This window comes from Limulus polyphemus, unplaced genomic scaffold (genome assembly GCF_000517525.1).
Source record: "Limulus polyphemus unplaced genomic scaffold, Limulus_polyphemus-2.1.2 Scaffold126, whole genome shotgun sequence".
NCBI classification, from domain to species: Eukaryota; Metazoa; Arthropoda; class Merostomata; order Xiphosura; family Limulidae; genus Limulus; species Limulus polyphemus.
This window is the reverse complement of record NW_013665736.1, coordinates 187,871-199,973: the sequence shown is the minus strand read 5'-3', so window position 1 is coordinate 199,973 and position 12,103 is coordinate 187,871. Positions and strand designations below refer to the sequence as shown.

Sequence of the window (12,103 nt, the reverse complement as noted above, 5' to 3'; positions counted from 1 at the left end):
AGCTTAAATGGTTTATAAAGATCTTTTTTTGGATGAGTGAAATTTATTCTTTCAAAATATAATACACAATTTCCCTGATAATCTGGAAGTCCTAGTGAGAGCTGTATATTCTAAAAAATGGATTTCCTCTGCTTTCATTTTTATTTCAGCAACTTTTGACAAGATATGTTGACATTGTAGTTTCTATATATAAATATCCATGTGTATTATTTCATTATGTTACTAATAGAATTACTGAAATGGGGGATACAAATACAAAAAAGATCTTTGAAAATTTTCTGTAAGAAAATGTGAATTTAGTTGCACAGTGAAGATACATATGTAATCCAAACTGAGAAGACATGAAAAATCTTGAAAAGTTAATAATAAGGTTCAATAAGTTGCTTTATCAAAACACATTCTTAGAATTTCTCTAAGATGATCCTCTTAGATATTTTGATAAATAATTCAACAATCAATACAAATATCTTACCCTTGACTTGTCTTTGTGTTCTTTCTGTATCTGTATAAAATTTTCTTCCAATTCTTCTATTTCATCTTTTAAAGTGTCTACATTATAAGTGAGGGTAGATTTCTCATTGTCTAGTTGGGCATTACTAACCATGGCCTTTTTGAACTTTTCTTCTAGGTCCTGTAATTGATGCTAAACAAAGTAAAAATTACTAATTTGTCAGTAAAAAAATGTACCAGTGCAAGCATATGATTCTTGTTAAAATAAAAGACCAGGTTAATGTGTAATTTACAAAAACTAAACATGTGAATGAATCTTCAACAAGTATAGTCCAATTTTTATATATTATGCTCTTTTATATGATACCTATGTATGTATTTTGATTATATCTAATTGTAAACAATACGTACACTTTATTCAAATACATAAATTAAACTTCATACGTTAAATCACTTTAGAGTCTGACTCAACTTAAAGTGTTATTTTTTGACACAACACTAATAGTGGCTATTGGTTGTTTCAGTGCTTGTCAAAAAGACTAATTTTTTTTATTGTGACACCTCTTACATTTGTTGTGAGTTTCATTTTAAGAATTAAAAAATAAAAATCATATTAAAGTAAAAGCCTAACGTTAAATATACCCTAAGCATTTCTGGGCTGTTTTACAAAGAATTAATTTTGCTATGCACAACTTTTTACATTATTTTAGCTTAGATCTATAAACAAACTTACTTTTAATTAAAAGTTCTTAATAATGTACTTGACAACAAATACAACTAACAGAATTTTCAAAAGTAATTTTGAGAAAAGTACAGATAGTTTAGGCTATACATAATTAAAACACTTGACTTATAGTAATTCTTTCTTTACAACCTTTGTTCAATGAAAAAAAGCTTTATAATCATAAATCTAAGTGAAAAATATTTTTGTATAAATTATATTAAAACACATAGAAAAACATGATTTTTATTACAGCAAGAATAAACTTTAGCTTCTTAATACATATTTTTGTATAAATTATATTAAAACACATAGAAGAACATGATTTTTATTACAGAAAGAGTAAACTTTAGCTTCTTAATACATATTTTTAATCCTAAAATCATGAGTCAATCATGCAGAAACTGTCATGCTTCAGTATCAACTATGAAGAGGAAATTGCTAGATCAATTTTTCAAATAAAACTTTACATAATTTTATGGTCTGATCTCTTGCTTTGCTGAATGCAGTAATACTCTCAACACGTTGTTTTGATGTTAATGAAAAGTCTTCCCAAAGTAAGACTACTTCTGCCCAGGGTCATTCAACTTTGACCTTGTTTCGCACTCTAAGAATGGTTTCAACATATTCACAACATCTAGGGTATTTTACACACTTAGTAAAAACAACAACACACGTTCTTTATGTATTTTTTTATCACCTGACAAGTATTTTATTCTTATAATTCCTTCTCCTTTACAGTTTGCTTGTCCTCTTCTAACTAGATTTTCATGTTTTGATGACTTCTCTTTCTGATCATTTTAACTTCAATAGGAAATTCATCATGACTGCATACACAATGTTTGCATTCATGTAAACATCACACCTTTCAACCTTGCAGTTACAACTGAGACTAGAGTAAATATAACTTCCCAACATTTTCCCAGTTTAGTAATAAAAATAGGTTTTCTATAGATAATTACTTTACAAAAGGCAATAGACTTCCACCAAAATCTTGACAATCTTCACATGACGATTTATCTGAAAGAGGTGAACCACTAAGCACAGAAGTTGTATTGTTTGAAAGCTCCAATACCGAGTTATTATAGAAAAGCCATTTTAGTGCTTTTTAATCATTTGCCAAATACTGTGATGACTGAAATATAAACTCATTTCTGTATGACTAACTCCAGATTTTATGGTTAAATTAATCCTACCTAATAACTGTTGAAAATAAACTTGTGATAGCTGGATCAAACACTACTGTAACCAATGCCTCCTAAAATTACTTATAACAGGTTTTGTATATGAAGAAGACTCTGTATTTAAGCTACAGTGAATAACCATTCCATCTAATAACTTAATACTGATTTAACAACTAAGACTGATAAGGAGCCTCAAAGTAGCCACTAAAATTTGAAAAAATCTTCACTCAATCAATATCCTAAATTACATCTTATAGGATTTTTAATCTTATCTGCTGTCAACCTTTATATAACACTTTGTGAGGCTGTTTTCTAAAGCACATGTGGTTTGAATTAAAAACTTGTCACATTTTTAATGCTCTACATGTACTTAACTTTCATACACAGAAAAAAACAAGCTTTTCTCTCAGACTCTTCATGCAGGTTATAATTTATAAAGCTATTCAATTTTTTAGGACAAAGTGAATGAAAAATTAACAAACAGATAAGTTACATAGATATGCATTAAATAAACACACACACATATTTTGTATCTGGTATCGAAGGCTACAAATTTTAGTACAAGTGCTTACAAAAATAAATCTCAAGTGCTGTTGTATAATGTACATATGTATGGTGTTGATATTTAACACTTCATACAAAAGCTCTTTACATCATACAGTAGGTTTAAGTAAGGAATATGCTATGTTACATTCAGTTAAGTTATTCATTACACCTACTCAAGTATGCAGAACAGTTTTAAGGCCACAAATTAAATGTATTTCCTTTTACTATTCTAATAAACGAAAAAAATCATACAAATGAAACTCTTAAATCTTACCAATAGGTAAGTCATAGGAATTACAGCAAGAAAAAGTATTTCAAACCTTAAAGACCTTGATGTTTTTGCTTTACACTGGTTTAGTCTCAAACATTTTACGTAGTCAATAAATTCAACTTCTCTCTCGTGTTTAGCTTTAAGTTTATATATTAAACTCATAAACTTACCCTTAGTTCTCTAGAATTGTCGACAGCTTCTGTGGAGTCTTCACTGCTCCGTCTTGAACTTGTAAAAGAAGGTGTTCCAGACATCAACGACCTTCCCTATTTGGTAGAAAATGTGATTTACAAGATGATACAAGTCTTACGATATTATTAGCTAATAAACCAGGTATTCTGATTCAAAGATAATCTATTTTTGGGTTTTTATTAAAATGTAGCCTTGAAACATGTAGTTTTAAAATAATAACCCCTCTAAATATTCTGTAAACTATATGTCACCGAGTCTACATGTACAATGTAACTACGCTTTAAACAATTCAGTCTACCTCGAGTTGTTTTCATATTACAACATGAAGAGTTGAAGTCAGAATCTTCAAAGAGTTTCTTTCAACTTAAAAGTCTGTGTTTACATTGTTAGGCTACCATTTTGAATAATCAAAATGTATTTAAAATCACATCACTCCATAGAAATAACCTACCTTTTATACAAAATTTCAAACTAAGAAAGAATTAGGTAGTGGATATTTATGAGAATTCCTTTTATCATGTTATAAATCTGCATGTATGTCACATTTAACTAACTGAATGTGATTCTTTAAAACAAAAACTTTCAAACTTTGTAAGATGTATTTTCACATGATTACAGTTCAGAAATGTACCCTAAATATTACAGAGTATTAGGCAGTGTAATGACAACTTGCTTATAGATCAATTTCTTGAGTGGTGCCACATATCTTGCACACGTGCTTTTATATATGATATCACACATTAGATATTTCTTGTGTTTCATTAGCCATCACTAAAAAGTTGCTTTTTAATATTTCTGACCGTTGAAAAATTAGTTAAACCAAACTTCAAAAATTTAGTATCTGTGAAATGGATCTAGGAACAGAAGACTCTAATAAGAGCTTTACATGAACTCAAGTCTTCACACTATTACAATCAATCACCAGTTGTTTCAGTCTTCCATAAATATTGTTTATGTTCACATACTTATTTATAGTAAATATAGCTATGTAATTAATTATAAAAATATAATCATCAATGATATAATGAGTCATTTTGGGAAGGGGACTAATTTTGCTGTACACGTATGCACAAATTGTATTTTCAAATTATAATATAATAGTTTAAAACTCACATGCAGAAATTAACACATACATACGCAAGTAAAGGCATCTTTATAGCGTGGTATAAGAATACATTAAAGTCCATCAAATCACTATATTTTTATCTTCTGTAGCTAGTTGGAGATGATTTTAGTTTTATTCTCCATTATACATCTTTCTATTGAAGCATATTCATTACGTATAAGTAATCAAGGGCTAGATCCATGTTCGCAGATACATGAACTTGAAATGTATCTAAACAAACATGAATTCTAAATTTTTAAAGGATAAATATAAAGTTGGTAGCAAAAGAAAAATAAATAATGCACATGTAAATTCCCATCTGGCAATTTCAATTTGTAAGTTTTTACTCACCTTCATGTATTCTTACCTCCACCTAAAGTATACATAAGACTCACAAGTTAGTTTAAAGTTTCATATTTAATTTTATTTTGTACTATTTCAAAAATATATTTTAAAGTGTTTTTAAACTTACTAAAGTAGGTGAACATCTTTTCAGTTGAAAATACACATCCAAGTACAATTTCAGTTTTAAACCTTTTTTTTCCAACAAGCCTTTCATTAGAAAACAAAGTTAGCAAAACATTGTTGCTTCTTTTATAATTTATATACAAGTCAGCAACAACCTTGCTCAAAGTATTCATTTTTGTACACACCAATGAAACTTGAAAATCTCTAATCATTTAAAACATATTGCAAGTTTAATTTGCTCATGTATTTACTTATATCTCCATACAATATACAAAAATATTAACAGTGTAAATTGTTCATTTTTAGTGCTAACCTCTCGACTAGGCCTCCCCCGCACTGGGTCACTGAGAAGTTCATAATGTCTATCACTCTGTTGATCAGCCTACATTGTGAAGAAGTCAAACATTAAACATTTGGCAACATAAAACAATAATTTATGTTTAAATCTTTCAGTACAATTATAATATCTTTCATACTGAATGAGATAAAGTTTTTTAAAAACACACAAAATGAAGACTGTAGAAGTTTTGCTTTTACAAAGTCTGAATGTTGAAATTGACACACACACACAAACACATAACTTCACGTCAGAACCAAGTTATTTCATACAATGACTCACTTTACTGTTATCCTTACATATATCAGTGCTAGTAAGTGTAATTTATTGGACAAACCATCCATTTACAAAGCCGTTAGGAGTCATTCCTTTTTAAAGTTGATGCACTTTTACTTTTTTATCATTCTAGTCCTAATCTGGTGTTGTCATGATAACTTTCTTGACAGTAAAACAGTACATCCTTTATTCATTCAAACTGATTTGTTTTAGTGTTCTTTCCATTACCTCTTTTTGTTGCTTCTCCAATTCTCGCATTCGAATTTCTCGAGCTTCAGCACGAGCCTGCCTTCGTGCAGCTAGTCTGGCCTCTGCCTGCAAATTGAAGATTCAACTGATTGGTTACTAAGAATAACCATAAAATCACTTGACTTGCAACAGTATTGCAAAAATCTAGTTCCAGGTAAACAGAACTGAGAAATTTATTACAACTATATAGTCGGATGCCACCATTTCCATCTAACGACATAAGTACAACATTCAACACTATAAAAAAAATCTTTAAGAATGTCCAAGAAATTGTATATTTGAATTATAAGTTTATATTTTTTCATTATAAATGAAACTCTCAAAAGTGCTCATGCAGAAGATGGTTAAGCTACAATTGTAAACTTTCTGTATGCGTGATTCTGATACTACTTGTGGTTTTTATTTTGATATACATTGTGCATATAAATAAATATACATATATATTTCCACACACATCTAAATTATAAGTCATCCATTTTTATGGCTTCCAAGACTAATTTCTTTGTAATTTTTAAATTGAAAATATACATCATTTAAAAACCTTTTAGAATTATTGAAAATAAAATAATGAAAATTACAAAACTCATTTACATTATACATTTTTTTTGTTCCTTAGAAATTGTGTTTACAGCTTCATTATCAAAATATTTATGCTGTATAATGACTCACATTATCCATTTCTCATTGTTACAAGTCTCTTATTGTGCTGTTTGTACTGAACGACTCAAAGTGTTGTTTAAATAACTTTTTACCCCCCTTACAAAAAGCATGTATTTATCATGCACTAATTCCTCACTACATATATTCCTCTGGTCAAGTAAACCTCAAAATTCTGCATCACAGTTAGAAAACAAAACCGAACTGACTTATAACATTCAATATATCACATAAAACAGTTAAATCAGTTGAGGTTTGCTCTGGTTTTACAATAAATTATAACATCGAAGAAGCTTTCTGTTAAGGGCTTTATCATAACTTCTTGCAGTCTAAAAACCAGAAGTCATTTAAACTGCATGCAAAATGTGTATAGGCCTCATCAAGGATGACAGGCCATCAACACATCATCAGCCAGTTCTATAGATTTCCCCACTAATGATTCAAAACTAGGGTTCACGTTTGGCTGTGTAGCAAAAGGGCGCCAGAGAGTTCGTAAGTCGTTGACATTATTCATCAGGGGATAAGGTTGCTGCTATAACATGGCTCATCAGCAGCCGCATATGGTTAAGCCAGGGATCCCTCAAAGTAATAATGGAAGTAACTTCGCCAAATAACGACACGAAGTTGGAGTGCATATGTATACATACTTTCCTAACGATGTCAATATTCGAAGCTATTTTCAGCTTTCACAGCTCTGACGAATGATCCAAATAACTTCGCAAATCTACTGTAAACAAAATCTTGTCTTTGAGTCGGAAGTTCAAATAAATATATAATTTTTTTCAGGGCAAAAATAGTAATAAGCGCATCGCATTCGCGTAAAGCTACATTACGTAGCTGATCCATGATGATGGAAAAACACGTAGATTCAAGAAGTCTTCATATAAATTAATGAAAAAGCGCTCGGGTTATAGGGTTTTTATTCATTACGTAGCTGATAATATGGATTCTCGATACTGTCATTATTTAGTCTACTTGCTGTTACGGAGCTATAAGGTGCAATAAGATGTTTACATTTGCATGCTGTTCTAAAATTATGAAAAATGATAGGTTTTCTTCGTCATTTATACTTCTAGCTAACTTCCCACAAGTTTTAAAATACGGTGCTAGTATCAGCAAATATGGCCTTTGCGTCATGATCAATCATAAATAATAAGACCCTGAAAAAAATTTCAAGTAAATAAACAACACTACATCGCCCAAAGATTTTTAATTTCAAACAATGAATTAAGACCACTTTTTTCTAACCCTAAGGAAGTGACCTTAATGAAATTGGTATTTAACAATCCACAATTACTGCACACATACTAATATGGTACATTTTTAAGTGCAATAACATCGCGATCACTACTAGAAAGTGATTATCAAAAAGTTCAAAGAACAACTAAAAAAATTCAAGCGCTTGCGAAAAATAGTATCCTCGTGAAAGAAAAAAAAACACTTTTCAAAAGTACACCAGTTCAAAGTTAGCTTTTGTACTTTTATCAAACAGAAAGTAATTTACTCTATAAAGTTATTAGAACTATGTATTAACATCCAGATGTAAATTAAACATGGGGTATATCAGGTTGAGTAGATTTTTCTTATAATTAATGCCTTACAATAGAGACGAGAAATATAAATATAAAAATGTCTGAAAGCAGGCAAGTGGGATTCCGTAGATATCATTAAAGTTGAATGGGATAAAAATATCCATTTGCTGAAAAGCGGTTCTACACCGCGCTGTTGTGCAAGATTAAGGGAGGCAACGTGCAAAAAATAAATGATTTCATATTGCAGGTAACAATAAATTACAAAAACTAGAGGGTTGAGTACGCTATATTAAAGCGATTTTGAATATGCAGATCAGCAAGTCACGTGACAACTACAGCCAATATAAAATCGCGGTGGAAAGACCTGTATCAGAACAACATTTTTACATTATTTGGCGATCGTGAATAGTGTTATCCTATCGAAAACTGACCATTTTTTTTTAAAAGGGCATGTGAAAGCCCTTTCTAATGCAAAATACTGATACCATCATATCACAAAAATGTGTTCAGATTAGGGATTTAGAACTATCGAGATGGGAATATACCTTAAAATTAATTGCATTGGAAAACAAAAGAATATGAATCAACTTGGGGATTTCGGAATTTTCCATAAAGAAACCTGAAACAAGTCGTATCCTACCCATGGTAAATAAAGTGTGATATCTTGTAACAAGCGAGAATTCACGAACATGAACTTCGCAGACAACAGTACGCAACATAATAAAGAAGGATTTCTGTCCGGAAAAGCAACACAAGTAATGTGTACACAAACTGCTTCCATGATATATCCGTTCAATATAAAATGATGGAGAATGAAACTTGGTATTCTTGCTATTCCAAACGAAGACGTAACTATCAAATTACCGGACGTAGCACCTATGCATTTCTGTGGTATTCGACTGTTGAATTGGAGGCTGAGAAACTATCGTCCTCGTACACTAGATAGCTTATGGAAAGCAAACTGGAGGGATGGTATGCATTAGATATTACTGACTTACGACGAAGCCTTTTACAATGAAAAATATGCTGCAGGACTACTACCAAAACGTACGATCGTTAGAAAGAGCATGACCGAAAGTTGCGACGTAGACTGTAAAGACGCGGTGAGGTTCCCAAGTCGTTATGTGGTTATGTCTGGCCTCAAATGGTTATCTCAGAGTGGCATGACTATCTATTTTCGCTTGGATTCTTAACTTTTTGACCGCAACGAGTTTATCAAGTTTGTTTGTTTTGTTTTTGAATTTAGTGCAAAGCTACACGAGGGCCATCTGTGCTAACCGTCCCTAATTTAGCAGTGTAAGACTAGAGGGAAGGCAGCTAGTCATCACCACCCACCGCCAACTCTTGGGCTACTCTTTTACCAACGAATAGTGGGATTGACCGTCACATTATAACGCCACCACGGCTGAAAAGGCGAGCATGTTTGGTGTGATGGGGATTCGAACCCGCGACCCTCGGATTGCGAGTCGAGCGCCCTAACCACCTGGCCATGACGAGCCGTTTATCAATTTAGCATTAACAGGAAACCTAATCTAATATATTTTAATAACATTTATTTTCCATATTTTGAAAAGCAGTTACTGCCAGTTAGTTACTTATCCAGTCTATTTTGGCTTACTTAAAAAACAAACAAACCTGATCTATTTAAATTTCACAGGATTAAACTTAGTCACCGATCTTATACATCCATGTATCTACTTCGTCCATTATTTTGTTGGTTACATGATGGCTAATAACGTAAGTCAAATATACAAAATACAGAAAAATGCCATGAATACTGTAATTAATCCCACTAATTACTGCTGGTATCTCCAGTGTAGTTTACACAGAAAATACGTGATTTCACCCAATTGTTTTGGTTAGTTAATTACAGGCCGAGTATTATAATAGGCAAGAACAACAACAACAACAAAAAAAGCGTTCAACATAATGCAGTGTGTGGACCCAACCGGTAGTGAACAGTATAAAAAGTCAGTAATCTGAAGGTTAAACTTAGAGGAATAAACTCCACATACACACAGTCATTATTTCTATAAGCAAAAAAATTAAACTTTATTCAGTATTTTTTAAACTTATTTAACACTGTACTGTTCAAGGCTATGTACTTCTATGGAGCGCTGACGTAATCAGTATAAAAGTTCTAGGACGAAACTTCATAGTGTCATGCACCCTTACAAACCACGTTCTTCGAAGGATGGATGATAAAACATAACGACGACGTTTTGCACTGTAATGGGGTCAGCCACACAACACACGAACAAACTTTACATATACCGGCGTGGTGTGGGTTACACTAAAAAATCCATATTACAATCCCCCGCCACCCCTCCTTCCAATCAAATTAAACTACAATGTAAGTAGAAGGCCATCATATCACTGCTAGGCTTTAACATTACAAACAACATATTACAATTTCAGTAAAACATTACTATTCTCAAAATATACCTTTCGGCCTAACTTCCACGTCGTTTCATTTTGTGGCGTTTGTGTTATCGCATGATTGGTGTGTTATGTATCTTGTAACATTTTACCAATTTGTCAGACATATACGCAAACTAAATTACATAAAAAAAGTGTAAGTTATTTGCAAGTATGTCGCAAATGTTAGTATTTAAAATAAAGGGTAAAAGTTACTTTTACACGTATACTCTGTTCTAAATAAAGCTCTAAAAATAGTATCTCCCTTAAGATTTACCACTGCTGAAACTAAATATATGTTTTAGCCCTGCTCAACAGCCATGATTATGATTCTTTAAACAAGTTTGTTTTGTTCTTAAGCATAAAGCTACACACTGGACAATCTGCGCTCTGTCCACTGCAAGTATCGAAACCTGATTTCTAGAGTTATAAACCCTCATACTTACCGTTTTTATATAGGTAACAAAATCATGTATTAGCAAATTATTAAGCGGTTCAAGTCTTCATACCAACCGTTTTTATACAAGTAAAAAAATTATGTAATATCAATTATTACACTGTTCAAGTCTTCATACTTACCGCTTTTATACAAGTACAAAAAATCATGTATTACCATTTATTTCGCAGCTCAAGCCCTCACAGTTTTCGCTTTTAAATAAGTTTGGTTTGTTTTGAATTTCGCGCAAAGCTACACGAGGGCTATCTGCGCTAGCCGTCCCTAATTTAGTAGTGAAAGACTAGAGGAAAGGCAGTTAATCATCACCACCCATCGCCAACTCTTGGGCTACTCTTTTACCAACGAATAGTGGGATTGGCCGTCACATTATAACGCCCCCACGGCTGAAAGGGCGAGCATGCTTGGTGGGACGAGGATTCGAACCCGCGACCGTCAGATTGCGAGTCAAGCGCCCTAACCACCTGGTGTTTTTTAAATAAGTAAAAAATACATGTAATAGCAATTATTACACTGTTCAAGTCTTCATACTTACCGCTTTTATACAAGTACAAAAAATCATGTATTACCAATTATTACGCAGTTCATAAATATAAAAAAAGCGGTCGCCCATTAACCAAGTCCATAAATAAGAAAGAAGGGGAACCTATAATGTGACAGTGTATCAAAGATGCACAATTTCACCACAATGACATCGAATCATACACTGTATAATATTGAAAATTTTCCCAAACAAAACATTTTAAACAAAGTGCCTTCTTTGGTAGGATTAGTTTAATATAAAGTAACCATGGGGTATGACTTTGAAAAGAGAGGAAGAAGGTGGGTGGAGGTAGAATAAGCAAAACAGTATGACACCATTAATGAGCAATCTCAAAAACTGTGTGATCAAGTTGTACCAAGAATCAGACTGTGCGATGAAGTTGTAACAAGAACAAACACCAGACTGTGTGATCAGGTTATATCAAAAACAAACACCAGACTGTGTGATCAAGTTGTACCGAGAATCAGACTGTGCAATGAAGCTGTACCGAGCATCAGACTGTGCAATGAAGTTGTACCGAGAATCAGACTGTGCAATGAAGTTGTAACAAGAACAAACACCAGACTGTGTGATCAAGTTGCACCAAGAACAGATCTCAGACAGTGTGCTCAAATACCAGACTGTGTGATAAAGTTGTACCAATAACTAACACTAGAATGCACAATGAAATTATGCCAAGACCAAACACCAGACTGTGTG

At 32.3% G+C, this 12,103-nt stretch overlaps 1 protein-coding gene across 7 annotated transcripts in view; it reads right to left on the bottom strand.

The window, feature by feature from the left end:
• Positions 1 to 12,103, bottom strand: part of LOC106473087 (leucine-rich repeat flightless-interacting protein 2-like) — a 95,268-nt gene that overhangs the window by 19,801 nt on the left and 63,364 nt on the right. For all 7 annotated transcript variants that reach the window (XM_022402543.1, XM_013933771.2, XM_013933778.2 and 4 more), the window contains 4 exons: positions 5,779 to 5,865; positions 5,251 to 5,319; positions 3,343 to 3,438; positions 473 to 643 (listed from right to left, as the gene is read on the bottom strand). In XM_022402543.1, the coding sequence (XP_022258251.1) occupies positions 473 to 643; positions 3,343 to 3,438; positions 5,251 to 5,319; positions 5,779 to 5,865 (423 nt within the window). The remainder of the gene's footprint in view (positions 1 to 472; positions 644 to 3,342; positions 3,439 to 5,250; positions 5,320 to 5,778; positions 5,866 to 12,103) is intronic.